The following is a 19,814-nucleotide window of genomic DNA, read 5'->3' as shown; positions in this document are numbered from 1 at the left end:
GATATACAATATACTCACCTTTCGCAAACTTGTATTTTTTTTATACATTGTTAACTTATCATATAAACATTTTAAAGCTATTACTAATAAAATACTAAAAATTTTTCTACCTAATTTTTATTTCGAAATATTATTCACATTCGTTTTTTTTTTTATTAATACTATTAATAAATATAATTTAAATTTATTTTATTTTAAGATTTTCGAATTAGATATATAATTAGGTTATATAATAAAAAAAAATACGAAATAAAAAAAAAATATGCCTTTTCAAAAACCACTTGGTGAAAGAGTTGGAAATCATGAAGCGCCACATTTTATTAGACCACTTATAGATAAACGGGTAATTGTTGGGCAAAAAGTTCATTTAGATTGTGAAATTAAAGGTCACCCATGTCCTGTTATTAAGTGGCTTAAAGATGGGCAAAATGTTACAAATTGTCCAGATTATGAATTATCACAAGATGGAGATCATTTTAGGCTTTTTATTAAATCAGCACAATTTGCTGACTGTGGAAGATTTACTGTTCAGGCAATGAATGCAGCAGGAATAAGGCAATCAACATGTATGCTTATTGTAGCTCCTGCTCCAACTCCAGTACCTGGAGCAGCATTTTCTATGACAAATTCTCCAGCACCACCACAAACACCTGTTGGATGTTGTGCTCCTATATTTTTAAAAGAACCACAACATCAACCATTAAAAATAGGTGGTGTTGCAGTTATTGAAGCTAGAATTGTAGGAAATCCACAACCACAAATATATTGGTATAAAGATGATAAGCCACTTAATAATTATAGAATTAAAACTGATTATGATGCAACAACTGGAATATGTTTATTAACAATTCCACAAATGTTTGATGAAGATGTTGGAAAATATACTTGTAAAGCAGTAAATAATATATCAGAAGTTTCAATATCAGTAAATGTATGTTTTTAATATATTTATATCTTTTTTTTTAATCCATATATTTTAAAAAGATTTTACCAAAAGAATTATATGAAAAGTGGTTTAAGGATGAACAATTAGAAGTTACTAAAGAAAGAAAACAACGTTTGATGGCACAAATTCAACCAAAAAAAGGGCCATCAACACCTATACGACAACAATTATTACAAAAACAACATCAAATAAATCAATCACCATTATTATATTCAGATACTGATGGAGCAAATGGAAGTAATGGAATAATTTCAGAATCTGAACCAGAATTAGATTTTTCTCATACAATAGTACAATCAACAGCTCCAATTATAAAAACAAATTTAAGAGGATTACGATTAACTGAGGGTACAGATGCAATTTTACAATGTAATATAATTGGTAATCCAAAACCAATAGTAAATTGGTATATAAATGGTCAACCTATTAATCTAACTGAATCGGCCAGGATTCAGACATCTTATAAAGGATCATTAGCAATTTTAAAAATTTCTATGGTTACTTTAGAAGATAATGGAGATTATACTGTTGTAGCTGATAATATAAAAGGCCAAGTAAGTTTATTATAAATTTATATTATATCCTCTTTTTTTTTTTGGTAATAATTTATATATAATTATACTGTAATAATTTATAATTATAAAATATAAAATATATTAATAATTAAAATAAAAAAAAAAAACTTTAAAGTTAAAGATATGACAAATATTTTATTATAGTATAATTTAGTTTATTTTATTTAAATTAGAATATAGTAATATTATAATCATATTATAAATGTTGAATTTAAAGAATACATTTTTATGACATATTTGACAAATAATTAACTAATTAAATATATACTGTTATATAAACTTTATCATTTCATAAAAATTTTGACAACTACTAATATTTTTATTATATAGCTATATGATTTTATATAAATGCATTCTAATTGTCAATTTGTTTCCTCAAAATGATACAATAAACTCTTTTGATATTTTTAAATGATTAATTATTTTGAGTTAAATGAAATGATAATTATACAAAGGCACATCTAAAAATTATTTATTTGATTAACTTTATTACTTTTAAAAGCAAAAAAGATATTGCATAATATATAACTATTATTAAGCAAAGTTATATTAAAAATAATTGAAGGTGCTAACATTTTGATAGATTGTATCCTATTTTACTTTTATAATAGTAAAATAAAAGCTTGGGAATAATGTTAATGAAAGAAATAACTTAAAAATTAACCATTATATTCATTTGTTTTTTTTTATTAACAATTATTTAACGTTAATTTTAGGCTCAGTCATCAGCACGAATTGAAGTTTACCCACTTAACGTTCCATCGCCTACTATTTTAAACGACCAAGCACAACGTCAACAAAAAAATTTTTGTTCTGTAGAAAATTATAATAGGAGAATATACAATCAACCAGTAAATGGTGAAATTGTACAACCTCAACCAAAATATACATTCGAAGGATTTGTTAATAATCAAGAATATCAGGTATGTTTTTATTATCTAAATTTATATGATAAAACAAAAAAAAAACTTTTTTAATTTTTGCAAATTTTTTATTACATAATTATATTTTAAAACCAATTGTATTATTAATTTTTAAAAAAAAAATATAACTTTATGATATAATTAAATAATTTTATTTATTAAAATTATTTATTTTGAAATAGAAATAATTAATACTAATTATTTTTCATAGTTACTATTTCTGTTATATAATAAAGTTTATTGTTTATCTCAATTTAACTAATTGATTTATCACTTTTATAGGATTACATTGATCATTACATTTATATTATTTCTTTAAGCGTAGGAAGTTTCGATTTTATTAATATATATTTTAAAAAGTAATAATGTATATTGGCATTTAACTTGATTGTATTATTCTCTAGACTGATTGATATATTTTTCATAGTTAAAATAGTTACCCACATACAATTAAATTTTGAAGGTAGCAAAAATAAATATAAAGAAGTGATAATAAATTACTTTAACAAAAAATAAAATTTCAACATTATTATTTAGCTTCCTATCACAAAATATTTAGAAAAAAAATCATAAGAATTAAAGTAACTTTATTATGAAAAATATATAAATATATATATATATATATAATATTCAAATATATAATTTAAATAAATTCCTACTTTTTTTTTTAATATTTTTATTTCTAATATTTAATAAATTGAATTAATAAATATTATTTTTTATTTTTTAGGGTAAAGAACAACAATTTTTTTATTCACAAAGCCCTAATACTATAAAAAAAGAAAATTATCATTTAGAAACATCAAAACGTTTTGAAAGTCCTATACAAGGATTTCAACGTGATAATTCAAATTATATAGGAAGACAAAATCAAGGGCCCCAATTTCAAGATTCATCAACATATAATTTTGTTGATAATCAAACATACCAACAACCAATTAAAAATACATTATTTTACCAACAAAATAAACAACAAGCTTATTTTTCACCATCAAAATATTTAGAAGAAACAAAAAATTTAGCCCATACCCAACAAAATCAATTAAATACTAATTTTTCTAATAATTTTTATTCACAAACCTCACCATCATACTATTCTGATATTTCATTTCAAAGAAATTCCCCTATATTATCAAGGAATAGTTATAATAATATTAATAGACCAATTTCACCATATTATTCTAAAAGTACCACATCATACATTGAATATAATACTAATCTTGACAATATGGCACCTGGATTAAATGTTCATAACACAAAAAATAAATCTTCCTCCCCGGCACCATTTATTGTTAATTCTGCCCCAATGGCAAAAAGATTTGACACACCACATTTTACTGATAAATTTTCTTCAATAACTGTTTCTGATGGTGATTATTTAAAATTAAGTTGTAAAGCTACTGGAAATGTAACTGAATTTAGATGGTTTAGAGATGGTGCTCCATTAAATGAAAGTGACAATATTAAGATAACAAGTAATGCTGATGGTGAAAGTGTTCTTGAAATTATGAAAGCTAAACTTTCTGATGGTGGATGGTATCAATGTGATGCTATTAATACTTATGGATCAACATCAATAAAAGGTAGAATAGTTGTTCAGACAAGATTTAAATTAGAAAATAGTCAAGCACAAAGAGAAAGAATTCAATTAAGAAAGGTTCCTGGAAGGGGTATTCAAAGAAATGCCACTGAAAGTACAGTAACATCTAAAGAACCACCAAAAATTGAGATTGCTAATAAAAATTTTAATCTTAAAGAAGGACAATCAGTTATTTTTGATTGTAAAATTTCACCTGCTGATGATCCAAATTTAAAAATTGCTTGGTTACATAATGGTAAACCAATATCTGCATCATCAAGAATTACCAATGTTAATGAATTTGGGCATGCATTACTTGAAATTTCTTCTGTCCTTCCTTCTGATACAGGTGAATATACTGTTATTGCTGTCAATCCAATAGGAGAATTTAAGGAAACCTTTAAATTAGATGTTACATCATTTAGAAGTCCTTCAGTTATGTCAAATAATCAATCATTAAATATTGGTGGTGGTATGCAATATGGTACCACCTCACCAGCCCTTTCAAATGCATCATTTGGTGGTGATAAACCAAATTTTCATTCTGAATTACGTTCACAGGAAATTTTTGTTGGACAAAATATTAATTTTGAAGTTAAATTGACACCATTTAATGATCCAACAATGAATATACAATGGTATTTTAATGGAAATAAACTTTCATTATCAAGTAACATTACACAGGCATTTTCAGGAGGATTTGCTATATTAAATATTAAAAATGTAGATGAAAAAAATAGTGGTGTTTATACATGTAGAGCTACAAATGAATTTGGTGTAGCTGAAACTAGTGGTACAATTATTGTTCATGAAAAAAATCCAATTCTTGAATATAATAGTAATTTTGATGTAGAAGATATTAGAGAAATGACATATTCTAATGCTATTAAATCTCAAGCACCTAAATTTATAACACCTCTTAAAGATTGTGAATGTTCTCAGGAATTGGGAAGATCATATTTTGAGGGACGTTATGAACCTGTTAATGATAGTACATTAAGAATTGTATGGTTAAAAGATGGTAGACCAATCCAAAATGCCAATAGAATACAATATAAATTTAATTTTGGTGTAGCATCATTAACTATTCATCCTACTTATCCAGAAGATGCTGGAGTATATACATGTGTATTACATAATGTTCATGGTCAAACACAATCACAAGCTACATTAAAAACACATACAATTGAGTCATTACAATTAGATTCTAAACATCAAGAATCACTTGCTCAAATTGGATATCTTGATGCATATCAAGTACATATTGGACCTATTCCTGTTGAAAGACCAGAAGAAGTTCAATCATTAGAAATGCCTAAATTTGTTAGACCATTAGAAGGAAAAATTGAAGCTAATGAGAATGATCCTGTTCATTTTGAGGCACGTATTGTTCCACCATCTGATGTTAAAATGAAAGTTGATTGGTTTTTTAATGATAAACCACTTTCAGCAGCACATAGATATAAAACAATGTTTGATTTTGGTTATATTGCTTTAGATATTCTTTATGTATATCCTGAAGATTCTGGTATTTATAAATGTGTAGCTAGTAATGATTTAGGATCAGTTGAATCATCTATAGAATTAAATGTAACAAAAAAAGGAAGTTTATATTTAGAAGCACAACATCCAGAAGGTTTAGAAAAAATTAAAGAATTAGAAGCACCTAAAGAACGTAAATTATATGAAATACCTGATGGTGAATGTCAAGGTCCACCAACATTATTAGGAGAAATTGATGATGGTCAAAAAATTGATAAAAATGAACATGAAAATATAGTTGTTGTTTATAAATTATCACCATTAAATGATCCAACTTCAAAAATTGAATGGACACATAATGGTATACCATTACTTGCAGCAAATAGAATAAAAATGACAAATGAATTGGGTATTGTTGGACTTTCAATGAGTGAACTTATTTCAGAGGATAGTGGTGAATATGTTGTTAAGGTAAAAAATCAACAAGGTGAATGTTCTAAGAAATTTATTATTAATGTTAATCCTGATGTTGTAATAAAAACAGATACTCATCATGAAGAATCATTACCAAAAATTGAATATATTGAAAATCTTAATAAATATGGAAAAGAAGAAATTGCAGATATTATTATTAATGATGCACCTGTTTTTATACAACCATTACCTGCTGATATTGGTGAAATAGAGGAAGGATTACCTATTCATATTGAGGCAAAAATTGAACCAGTTGGAGATAATTCTATGAAAATTATATGGCTTAAAGATGATAAACCATTACCATCAGCACATAGATATCGTACATTCCATGATTTTGGATTTGTATCACTTGATATTCTTCATGTATACAGTTATGATACTGGTACCTATACATGTTTAGCTGTTAATAAAAATGGTGAAGCAAGATCAAGTACCAAATTCTTTGTTCAACGTAAGTTTTATATAACAATTTTATTAATTAATATTATAATATATAAATTTAAAACTTTTCATAAGTATACAAACATTTTTTCCTAATTGTTTAAGAAAATTAACGTTCCTAAACATTATTTCATATATATATCTATTTGTATATTAGATTATCTTTACCATCAATATATACATATATAATAATAAGTTTCAATATCGAGTTAGAAATGTATATTATATGAAGAAATACTGGTAAAATTTTTAATGTTTAATCAATCGGTATTACTCTTTTTCTACATAAAATGAAATAACAATTATGTATAAATGTAACTGTTAGAAAATAACATTAAAGAATAAACTTAAAAGGCAGCTTACCTACACAAAAATTTTTAGAAGAAATTTGTATAGGACTTTATTATCCATTGAGTAAACAAAGTAATATAAATTATTTTGTTGTATAAGATGAAAGAAATATTTATTATTGTTAAATATTTCTTCCAATTGAATTACTTATTTTTATACTTATAATTTTAATTTCTTAATACTAGTAAGATTATATCTATTTTTTATTTAAAAAAAAAAAATATTTACTATATATTCATTTTTTTTTTCTTATTCTAATATTTAATTTAAATTCTATTATTATTATTTTTTAATTCAATTGGTAATTAATATGAGTGATGTACCATTAAGTTCTACATTATTAAAACAAACTTTTATAAATCGTTCAAAAAATAATTCATTTTCATCATCAAATACAAAATTTAATGATAATTTTTTACCTAATTATAATACAAAATTATCATCTTTTATATCAAAAGATTTGTCAAATAAAAATCAAAATAATAAATCATTTAATGATTATTTAAAAAAAGAAAAAAATTTAAATATATTATCATTATCTAATCTTTCATCTTTAGCAAAAAATAGCATCATTTCAACTACTCATCATCCAACATCTGTTGAAAAGATTGCAGAACTTGAAGCACCAAAACCAATAATTCCAGATGCACCAGAACCAGAAAAACAACCTCCACAATTTATAAAACCTTTATCAACTGGAGATGGTGGACCATTAATAGCTTCTGAGGGTGATAATGTATATTTAGAAGCTCAAATAATACCAACAGATGATAATAGTATCACTTATGAATGGTATCTTAATGATAAACCATTAAAGAATGGTCATAGATTTGTTATTTCACATGATTTTGGATTTGTTGCTTTAAATATTTTATATATTTATCCAGAAGATTCTGGTACATATACATTAGTTGTACGTAATCCAGCTGGTGAAGCAAAAAGTAGTATTGATATTAAATGTAACAGTGGTGAACATATGTTAACTGATACTTTCCATCCAACATCAATTGCTAGAATTGCAGCATTAGAGGCTCCAAGACCAGAACCTTCAGAAAGAGAGGATGAAGAAAAGGTTTGCCCACAAATTACAGTTGCATTACCTCCATCATATGATAATATTAAAGAATCACAAACATTACATTTAGAAGTACAATGTTTACCTGTAAATGATAATACACTTAAAGTTGAATGGTTCCATAATGGACATCCACTTTGTGCATCAAATAGAACAAGATTAACTCAAGATTTTGGATATGTTGCATTAGATATTGGTTATATGAGACCAGAAGATTCAGGTGAATATAAAGTTGTTGTGTCTAATGATTTAGGAAAAGCTGAATCAGTAACAAAAATTAATGTTGAAAGTCTTGAATCATTAATTTTTGATACTGCTCATCCAGAATCATTAAGAAGAATTCAAGAAATTGAAGCACTTAAACCAGCTAAACCAGAACAAATAGAAATTACCCCAGAACCACCTGTATTTACACAACAATTACAAGGTCCAACAGAACCAGTAAAAGAAAATCAATCTGTACATATGGATTGTATGATTCAACCAATTAATGATCCAAAATTAAAAATTGAATGGTATCATAACGGAAATCCATTAAAATTCAGTTCCAGAATTCGTATGATACATGATTTTGGTTATGTTGCTTTAGAATTTTTAAATATATTAACAGAAGATAGTGGTATTTATACATGTCGTGCTATTAATGATGTTGGTGAAGCAATCACAGAATTTGAACTTAATTGTGTTGGAAGAAGAAATATTTATCTTGATACACAACATCAAGAATCATGGAATAAGATTCAAGAAATTGAAAATAGAAAACCTATCAGAGAACCTACACCTGATATGACATTCCATCCACCAATATTTACACAACAATTAGAAAATATTGATAATTTAATTGAAGGTGATAGAACAAGATTAATATGTAGACTTCAACCAATTAATGATCCAACATTAAAAGTTTATTGGACTAGAGATGGTAATCCATTACCATCTGGAAATCGTTTCTTACCAGCAAGAAATATTGATTTAGTTACATTAGATATAATGACAATTTATGGTGAAGATTCTGGAAATTATGTATGTAAAGCAATTTCAGATTGGGGTGAAGCTGAAACAAATTGTACAGTTCAATGTCAAGCTACAGATGCATTACTTTTAGATACACAACATGAAACATCATGGCAACAAATTCAAGAAATTGAAGCAAGAAGACCAGATGAACCATTATATGAAGAACCAGTTATTGTTGCACCAAGATTTATTAATCAACTTTCATCAGTTAAAAATACTTATAATGAAGGTGAACCAATACATATTGAAGGTTTAATTGAACCAATTAATGATAATAAATTAAAAGTTGAATGGTACTTTAATGGTGCTCCATTATCAAATGGACATAGATTTAGACCAACACATGATTTTGGATATGTTGCACTTGACATTTTATATGCATTCCCAAGTGATTCTGGAACATATACATGTGTTGCAAGAAATGCTTTAGGTGAAGCAAAATCAGATATTTCATTTAATATTGGTTCTAATAATGTTCTTTTCCTTGATCCACAACATCCACAATCTTGGGAAAAAATAAAAGAACTTGAGGCAGCAAAACCAGAACAAATTGAAGAAGCAGAAGTTGTTTTTGAAGCTCCTAAATTTATTCAAAATATGGAAAATATTGAAAGATATGAGGGACAACCTGTTCATTTTGAAACAAGAGTTACACCAATTAATGATCCTAAATTAACAATTCAATGGTATAAAGATGGTCATCCACTTGGTGATTCAAATAGATTTGTTCATGCAAATGTTTTTGGTTTTGTTGCTTTAGATATTCTTCATACAAAATTAGTTGATATTGGAGAATATACAGTTGTTGCTAGAAATGATAAAGGTGAAGCATCTACAAAAGTTTTATTAAATATTCTTTCACGTGATTCTATTATAACATCAACAGAACATGAAGCTAGTTGGGCTAAAATTCAACAATTAGAAGCACCTAAAGAAAAAGATGATGCAATTATGGATATTTCATATGGTCCACCTAAATTTACAACTCAATTAAATTCTATTACTAATTTAATTGAAGGACAACCAGCACATTTAGAAGCAACATATGAACCAATATCTGATCCTAATATAAAATTACAATGGTATCATAATGGAAGACCATTAGCACATACAAATAGAATGTCAATGAAAAATGATTTTGGATTATGTACATTAGATATTCATTATATTTTCCCACAAGATATTGGTGATTATAAGGTAGTTGTTATGAATAATGAAGGTCAAGATACAACAAATGGAAGATTAGATATTGAAAAAAGATTACCTAATATTCATGATGTTCCATTTAATGAGAATTCATGGGCTAGAATTCAAGAAATTGAAGCACCAAAAGCAATACCTGAACCACCACCACCAGTTGTTTATCAAAAACCATCATTTACTCAACCACTTAAAAGTATTTCAGGTTTACCAGAAGGTCAATCAGCATTTTTCGAATGTAATGTTATTCCTGTAAATGATCCAAATCTTCAAATTCAATGGTTCTTTAATGATACACCATTAAATCAATCTAATAGATATACAATGTCAAATGATTTTGGATATGTTACATTAAGAATATCACCAGTTTATACACATGATGCTGGTGTATATTCATGTAAAGCTATTAATAATGAAGGAAATGCTATAACAAATGCATCTCTTGAAATTGTTGGTGATGAAGTTCTTCATCTAAATGCTGTTCATCCACAATCATTATTAAAAATTCAACAATTAGAAGCAATTGATAAAAATCCAACACTTGAATTACCTGTACAAGAATTTGGAAAACCAGTATGGTTAAAAACATTTGAAAATGTTGAATTAGAAAAAGATGAGGAGGGACAAATTATTCAACTTCATGGTATTGTTGAACCAGCTAATGATCCAAACTTAAAAATTGAATGGTTCTTAAATGGTATACCACTTCATAATGCTAATAGATTTAGAAGTGAAAAAGATTTTGGATATGTTACATTAAATATTTTACATGTATTACCACATGATTCTGGTGTTTATACATGTACTGCTACTAATTTACAAGGATCAGCAACAACAAGTTCAACAGTTAAAGTTGCTGGTTATGAAGCAATTATGAGAGATACACAACATCCTGTTAGTTGGGAAAGAATTCAAGAATTAGAAAGACCTATTATACCTGAAGAAATTGAAATTATTGAAGTTAAAGAGAAACCACGTTTTGTTAAACCACTTGAAGATTTTAATGATATTCCTGAAGGTACACCAATAAGACTTGAAACATCATTTACACCAGCAAGAGATAATGATTTACAAATTGAATGGGAATGTAATGGTAAACCAATTCAAGCATCACAATTATTATTTATTAGAAAAGAATTAGGATGGTCATGTCTTGATATTAATGGTGTTAATCCAGATCATAATGGTGTATATACAGTTAAAATAAAAAATAGTGAAGGTGATGCAGCATGTAGTTGTAGTGTTAAAGTTCTTGGTGTTGGTACAATCTTAGGAAATACAACACATGAAGCTAGTTGGAAGAGAATTCAAGAAATTGAAGCACCAAAAGAAAAAACACCAGAACCACCACCACCAGAATATGATGCACCAGCAATTACTACACAATTAACAGATGTTGAATGTGATGAAGGAGATGGTGTTAGTTTCTTTGCAAATTATACACCAACAGATGATCCAACATTAGAAATAGAATGGATTAGAAATGGTGCTCCATTAAGACATGGAAATAAATATTATATGCAAAAAGATTTTGGTGTTTGTCAATTAGAAATTGGATTTGCTTTTCCAGAAGATGAAGGTGTATATAGTTTACGAGTATTTAATAAAAAAGGTGAAGCTGTTACTACTGCTACACTTAAATGTCATCCAAAAGATGCTTTATTACTTGATACACAACATGAAGCTTCATGGAAAAGAATTCAAGAAATTGAGGCACCAAAACCACCAATGGAAGAAATGCCACCACCACCAAAAGTTCAACCTAAATTTACATCACCATTAAAGGTTATATCTGATTTAGTTGAAGGACAACCAGCACATTTTGAAACAACTGTTGAACCTGTTGATGATCCAGATATGGTTATTGAATGGTATCTTAATAATGCACCATTCCCAAGTAGTAGTAGATGTAAAATGATTAATGATTTTGGATGGGTTATTTTAAATATTAATTCTACAGTTCCTCGTGATTCAGGTGAATGGGTATGTGTTGCAAGAAATAGTGTTGGTGAAGCTAGAATTTCTGGTTCATTAAATGTAACTGGAAAAGAAAGTATTCTTAAAGATTCATTACAACCAAATTCATTAGCTAGAATTGAAGAAATTGAAGCACCAAAATTAAAGGGAGAAGAAGCACCAGCTTTAGTTTATGATGCTCCAACCATTGTATGTAATCTTCAACCACAAGAAAACTTACAAGAAGGTGATGGAGCTCATTTGATTGCTGAGTATACTCCATTAGAAGATCCAAAATTAAGAGTTGAATGGCTTAAAGATGGTCATTTACTTGGACATTCTAATAGACATAAAATGATAAATGATTTTGGATTTGCTGTTCTTGATATTCTTTATCTTCTTGCACATGATTCTGGAGAGTATACTTTACGTGTATATAATGATGCTGGTGAAGCTAAATCAAGTGTTAAACTTAATATTGAAGCAAAACCAGGTTTAATATTAAATCCACAAGATGAAAATAAAGCTAAAGCTGTACAAATTATTGAAGATTTAAGAAATAGAAAACCAGAAGAAATAGAAGATGTTAAAGAAGATAAAGTTCCAGTATTTGTTGAACCATTATCTGCACCAATATCATGTTCTCAAGGAGAAACAGTTCACTTTAAATGTAGATATGAACCTAAAGATGATAATAAACTTCAAGTTCAATGGTACTTAAATGGTAAACCATTAAAACTTGGATCAAGAGTTAAAACAATAAGTGATTTTGGATTTGCTGTTTTAGAAATTAATCCTGTATATCCCGAAGACTCAGGTGAATATGTTTGTAAGGCTTTCAATAAGGCTGGAGAGGCTGTTACAAGTACAACTTTGACATGTGATGGAAAAGAAACTATTATTAGACATTCTCAATTACCAGACAGAATGGCTGGAGCTCAGGTAAAGATAGATGAAATTGAAAATAGAAAGAAAGCTGAAATTGAAGAACCAGAAATTGAACATGGTCCACCTAAATTTGTAACACCATTATCATCTCCAAAAGAAACATTAAAAGAAGGTGATTCAATATTATTGGAGACAAATGTTACACCAGTTGCTGATCCAAACTTATTTATTGAGTGGTTCCATAATGGTGTACCTGTAAGAAATACAGCTAGAATGAGATGTCTTCATGACTTTGGTCATGTTATTCTTAATATTACACCAGCTGAACCACAAGATAATGGTACATGGTTATGTAAAGCAAGAAATCGTTATGGTGAAGCAGAAATTTCAACAGAAATAAATGTTGAAGGTGATTCTGGTGTTGTAACACAATCTACTGCTCCAGGAGCTAGACAAGAAAAAATTAATGAATTAGAAGATTACATTCATAGACCAAAACCAGAATTAGAAGAAGCAGTTGTAAATTATGGACCACCTAAATTTACTGAACCATTACCAGGAGATCTTGGTACATTTAATGAAGCTGATGCAACAACACTTATGTGTGTATTAGAACCAGTTGGTGATCCTACTATGAAAATAGAATGGTTCCATAATGGTCATAATATTCCATATTCTAATAGAATTCATCTTATGAATGATTTTGGAGTTGTCAGTTTAATGTTTGCACATCTTATTTCACTTGATAGTGGTGAATATAAAATAGTTGCCACAAATTCTAAAGGTTCAGCTGAAACTACAACTAAAATAAATGTTGAATCATTAATTGAAATTGAAGAACCACAAATTGTTCAACCTTTAGTTCCTTCTATTACTGCAAATGAATCTGAAGCTATTCATTTTGAAGCTAGAATTACACCAATCAATGATCCAACATTAAAAATTGAATGGTTTAAAGATGGTAAACCATTAGTTAATGCTAATAGACATCAAATAGTTAGTGAATTTGGATTTGTAACATTAGATATTTTATATGCTTATCCTGAAGATACTGGTGAGTATGAATTAAAAGTTACTAATGCAAAAGGAGAAGCTACCACTAAAAGTAAAATTTCTGTTGCTGGAAGTGAAAATATTATTTATGCACCTCAAGCAAGTAACTTCTCACTTAATAATATTGAAAGACACCTTCGACAACATACTGATGCACCATTAGTACTTAAAGAGGAGGATGCATATGATTATGCTAATCAAAAAGCTCCTGAATTTAAAACTAAACTTAATAATATTGGTTGTGAAGAAGGTGACTTTGCTAGATTTGAATGTCAAATAGCACCAATAAATGATCCATACATGAAAGTTGAATGGTATAAAGATAAACAACCAGTTTTAATTGGAAATAGATTAAGAAATACATTAGATTTTGGTTATGCTGCACTTGATCTTTTATATGCTCTTCCAGATGATACTGGTGAGTATCATTGTGTTGCTACAAATAAATATGGTCAAAGTATGATCTCTGGACATTTAGCATGTTCAGGAAAGAGAGCTGTTATTACAGATAGACAATTACCTCAAGGACTTAATGTTAAACATATTACTAAAAATCAAGAAAAATTATACTTTAATGAAGATACCCCACAAGGTCCAAATGAAAATTCACCACCACAATTTACTATTAAACCAAGAACAATTCAAGTTACAGAATTTGAACCAGCAAGATTTGAATGTGCTGTTACTGGATATCCAAGACCTAAAGTTACTTGGTATGTCAATGGACAACAGGCACTTCATGGATTACGTTATAAATTAAATTATGATGGTGTTCATTATCTTGTTATAAATAGTACAAAAATATCTGATGCTGGAGAGATTGTAGCTATTGCTAAAAATCCACAAGGTGAAGTTTTGGCATCATGTAATTTGGATGTCTTCCAACGCAATGACTTTAGACAACATAAATTAAAGAATGCAACATTAAAGAGTAATCAAGAAATAGAAGAACAAAGAAATATATGGCAAAAGGAGACACTTGGTAAACTTGGGGAAGCCTTTGAGAAAGCACCAAAAGCTGATCCTAAGAAATTATTAGTAGTAGAAAAATCTAAATGTCCATTTGAACAACTTGAGACTGATGAACTTATTTCTAAATTTACCAAAGCAAAGAATGATGAATTTTATGATAAACTTTCATATGTCGAAGCACAAAAAGGACAATTTGAAGGTATGAAATTAGAAGATGTTAAACTTAAACCAGGACAAGTTAATAAATTTGAAGCTAAACAAGAAGAATTACCAAAAGTTAACCTTAAGAATGTTAAAAAGGCTCCTGTTGAAGATGACAAACAAAATAAGTTTAAACTTGCAAAACCAGAATGGACAGATGGATGGTCTGGACTTGGAAAGAAAGATGTTGAATCTAAATTTAAGCGTGTTCCAACACCACCTCCAGAGGTTGATGTACCAGCAAGAGATCAAGTTAAATTGAAAACTGCTAAACCAAAGAGAGCTGCAGAATTACCTGAAAATACACCAATTGTTATTGATGAAACAAAAGCTAAGTTAGCTTCAGTAAAACAAAAAGCACCAATTGTAAAAGAAAAAATAATTCCTCATAAAGATCAAGTACCATTAAAAACAAAATATCAACCAAACTTAGTTAAAGAAAATGAACATGTTGTAGTTGAAAGTAAAGATTTAAAACAAATTAATGTTAAAGAAAAAGAAGCTTTTGAAAAAACTACAGTTCCAAATAAGGTAAGAATATATTTTGTAATTATTTTTTTTATATGTCTGTTTTTATTTGTATAACTTGTATGTTGCATGTTTTAGAGTACTCTTACTTATCAGTCATATCGTGAACAAAAGACACATGTTGATAATCCTACTGTTGTTTGTGTTGAGTCAGAAACATTTGAAGTATCTTCAGTACAACGTACTGAATTTGTTTATAGTCCTAGAAGTCGAGAAAAAGTTGTTGGTTTTACAATGTCACGTGTATGTTTATTTGTGTCTTTTTTTTTTAATTTTAATTTAAAATAATATATCATAATTATTATATATTTTAGCCTCAACCAACGAAACTTACTCAATCTCAAAAATCACCTCCAACATTTACACAACAACTTAAACCTGTTCAAGCTGAGCTTGCAAAATCAGCACAATTTAGTTGTGAATTTGAAGGTGATCAACCAATTACAGTTGTTTGGCTTCATAACAACCGTGAATTAAAACCATCATTTGAAACACAAATTAGAACTGTTGGTAAAAAATCAACATTAGAGTTAGGAAAACTTAAAGAATCTCATGCAGGAGAGTATGCCTGTCGTATTTCAAATGTAGCTGGTAAATGTGAAAGTTTAGCCAGTTTGACACTTACTGCCCCAATAGAACGTGGTATTGCTCCTAATTTTGCAAAAGGAATGAGTGATGTACGTATTCCACAAAATAGTACTGCAACATTTAATTGTACAATTTCTGGAAAACCTTCACCAACTGTAACATGGTTTAAAGATGGTAAACAATTACCAAATGACGATAGATATAGACAAACTTTGGAAAATAATGAAGCAAAATTAGTTTTAGACAAAGTACTTCCTGTTGATAGTGGAGTATATGAATGTGTTCTTAAAAATGTATCTGGTGAAGCTAGATGTAAAGCTAGACTTAATTGTATTCTTGCTAAAACAGGAAAAGGACAAGAGGCGGGTCCAAGATTGGAAGCTCCTAAATTTACAACACAAATTCAACCTATTGTTTCAGCAGAAAATCAATCAGCTGAATTTAGAGCTGCATTTACAGGTTCTCCTGAACCATCAATTAGATGGTTTAGAAATAATGAACCAATTAAGCCAGGAAGATCATATGAAATTGGAAATTCAGACAATGAAGCATGGCTTAAATTTATTTCTGTTCATCAGGATGATGTTGCTGAATATAAATGTGAAGCTGTCAATCCTGCTGGTAAAGCAACTACAGTTGCTAACTTAGTTCTTAAACCTAAGTATGGTAAAATTGCTGCTGTAACAAGAAATAGTGGAAAAATTATTGAAGAAATTGGAAGTAATGTTAAAGTTGAAGGTAAAAAAGAAGAAGGAAAAGCTCCAACATTTACTAATTCTTTACAACCAATAAATGCACGTCAAGGTCAAAATGCCAAATTTGTTGCACAATTTAGTGGAACACCACCTCCAACAGTTATTTGGAGTCATAATAATAAACAAATTGATGATGGACAATTAAACTATAAAGTAAATTAATTATTAAAAAATTTTATATATATATATATTTTTTTTAGATTACAACAACTGACAATTCATCATCATTAGAAATAACAAAAGTTAATTTTGGAAACAGTGGTACATACACATGTATTATTCGTAATCCTTCTGGAGCTAGTTCAGCTGAAACAAAATTAAATTTACAAAGTATGTTACATCGTACAAAAAATATTTTATCAGAAACAATAAGATAAGAGTATTAAAAAGATTTTTAAAAATAAAAATCATAAAAAGACAGATATATAAATATATAAATTTTGCATGTGATTTTTTAAATATATATTACCTAAAAAACTAATAAGACTAATGCTTAACCATTTAACATTAAATAATATTTTTTTTTCAGTGATTTCAAGCAATAAATTTACCAATAATCATTAAACATCATTAATGAATGAATTTTTCTTTACCATTATTCAATAATGTAAAATGACAACAATGATTTTCTGAATCTATTTGTCAAAAGATACGAAGTTTATATAGTTTTTAAAAAAAAATAAATATATATTTTATTAAAAGATAAAAATATCTTTTATTAATACTTTATTGCTGCTATCCTGTTACGTCTAAAATATAATACCAAGATTTATCTTCTATTTTATACATATATCCAAAATTAAACAAAACATCATTTGAATTTCAACAATAAAAATTCAAAATTTTAGAGAAATTGTAGGCGAAAATTTTCAACAAAAAAAAAAAAACTAGTAATTATATGCTGCTATGCTTTTTATTATATGATATGGTTTCATAGTCAAAACATTTATATAAAAAATTATTTTATTATTAATAAATGTGCCATTTTTAGAAGCTTATAAAAGTTGATAAAAAAATTTTTTAAAAAAAAATGTATCATTTTTATGTAATAACTTTAAAATTATAACTATTTTTTCTTTCATTATTAATATCATTATTTAATGGAGAATCTTGTTCAGGTATCTCAACACCACATGTTGGTTGCATAAATATTTCAATAATTGTAAACCATTTTTCTGAAAAAAAACGTAAACATATTGGTTGAATAAATCTTAGATAAATAGAAAATATTATTGGTAATAAAAAACATGACAAACAAACCATTAAAAATCTTTATTGATAATAAGCAATATACTAAATGTTTTTTTTATATAAAAGATATATATCTATCACAATACAAAAAAATAATTATAAAATATATAAATTATTTTAAGGAGAAATTTGAATAAAATCTCTATAACATGCATTATAATTCACTTTTAAGATTTAATTAAAGTCTATATCATTTATATGTAATTAATTTTGCAATGAACTTTCATATGATCACATAAAACATTTTCATCATCCAATAATATTTTACACTTAGGACAAGTAACTTTTTTGATTTCACCATCATGTTTTCTTAAATGTTTTTCTACCATTTTTGGTGATTTTGCTACATGTCCACAGTAGTGACAAGTTAAATTAGCCAAATCTACACTATCTGGAAGAGGTATATTATGGCGATAATATTTATGAAAATGAATGTATCTCGCCTCACGAGTACTAAATTTACATCCAGGTTCATTACATTCAATTTTTGGATTTCTATGATATGTTGTGACATGATAAGAAACAGAATTATATCGGCTATATTGTTTCTTACAAATTTTACACATATAATTATCATCTATTTTTTCAATATATTTTTTATTTCTACACCATCCTTCTTCATTAATATTTGGAAGGCTAACATCTTCATTTAAATTATTTTCAACATCTGTTCCTTGTGTAACTGAATTATTTAACATATTTTGTTGATTTTGATAAAATTGATTTATTCTAAATATGTTTATATTTTAATAAATTTAAAATCATATAACTTACTGTTGAGACATAGCAAGAGCATTTGCTAATGATAAAAAACCCATTGCCTCTAATTCAGCATTAGCATAAGCTAAAACAATAAATTTATATTTTTTTTAAATTTATACTTACCAGCTGAAAGTTGAATATTTCTATAATAAGCAAGGACTTTCCAACAATCTACAAAATTATTATATATTGCATCATCATATGGTACTCCTTTAATTAATTGACTAGAATACCAATCAAAATATGTTTGAAGATAAGGAAGTTTAAAATTTGAATCGTTATTATTGTTATTATCATTACTTCCATTATTTATGGTATTGTCTGTTAATCCAAGTAATGAAAATTTTAATAATTCTTCATTTAAATCCATTTCATAAAAAGTTTTATTATATATCAGTTCAATGAGAACATAGAACCTTTGGATAAAAAACTTTGTAGAAATTATTAAAAATGTGGAAGTTTCAAATTCCCATCAAAATTATTAAACGTATAATTTTGTTGAAAAGTAGCAGTTATTTCTCATACTATTTGATAAAAGTGTTATTTTTGGATCAAAGTTTAATATTTTTATCTCTCTTTCAAATGATTAACGGAAGTAATGATATCATAAGTAAAATGAACGTTAAAATTTTTCGTGACAAGATGAATTTGCATTATTCCAACAAATATATATATAAAAAAAAAACTATTTTTAAAAGTATTTAACAAAAAAATGTTGATCTAGTTGGAATATAATTAATAATTAAAATTTATTTACCAAAAAATATATAATAATTATAATAATAAACAATTTT

The 19,814-nt window shown here is 27.2% G+C and overlaps 2 protein-coding genes across 2 annotated transcripts; one reads left to right on the top strand and one right to left on the bottom strand.

Annotated features, from left to right (window-relative positions):
* Positions 1-262: 262 nt before the first annotated feature.
* SRAE_1000223900 (Hemicentin-1) lies at positions 263-17,571 on the top strand (the record flags this gene model as incomplete). The annotated part of the gene is made up of 10 exons (XM_024649292.1): positions 263-931; positions 985-1,500; positions 2,238-2,444; positions 2,727-2,765; positions 3,175-6,433; positions 7,332-15,667; positions 15,743-15,907; positions 15,979-17,160; positions 17,208-17,337; positions 17,537-17,571. The coding sequence occupies 10 exons, from the start codon at positions 263-265 to the stop codon at positions 17,569-17,571; spliced, it is 14,538 nt and encodes a 4,845-aa protein (XP_024503184.1).
* Positions 17,572-18,048: 477 nt separating this feature from the next.
* SRAE_1000223800 (Zinc finger, C2H2 domain and Zinc finger, C2H2-like domain-containing protein) lies at positions 18,049-19,390 on the bottom strand (the record flags this gene model as incomplete). The annotated part of the gene is made up of 4 exons (XM_024649291.1): positions 18,049-18,129; positions 18,543-18,987; positions 19,033-19,102; positions 19,144-19,390. 4 exons carry the CDS (start codon positions 19,388-19,390, stop codon positions 18,049-18,051), a joined length of 843 nt encoding a protein of 280 aa, XP_024503183.1.
* Positions 19,391-19,814: the final 424 nt, after the last annotated feature.

This window comes from Strongyloides ratti (genome assembly GCF_001040885.1).
Source record: "Strongyloides ratti genome assembly S_ratti_ED321, chromosome : 1".
Taxonomy (NCBI): domain Eukaryota; kingdom Metazoa; phylum Nematoda; class Chromadorea; order Rhabditida; family Strongyloididae; genus Strongyloides; species Strongyloides ratti.
The sequence above is the reverse complement of the archived record's forward strand: the minus strand, read 5'-3'. Positions and strand labels throughout refer to the sequence as shown.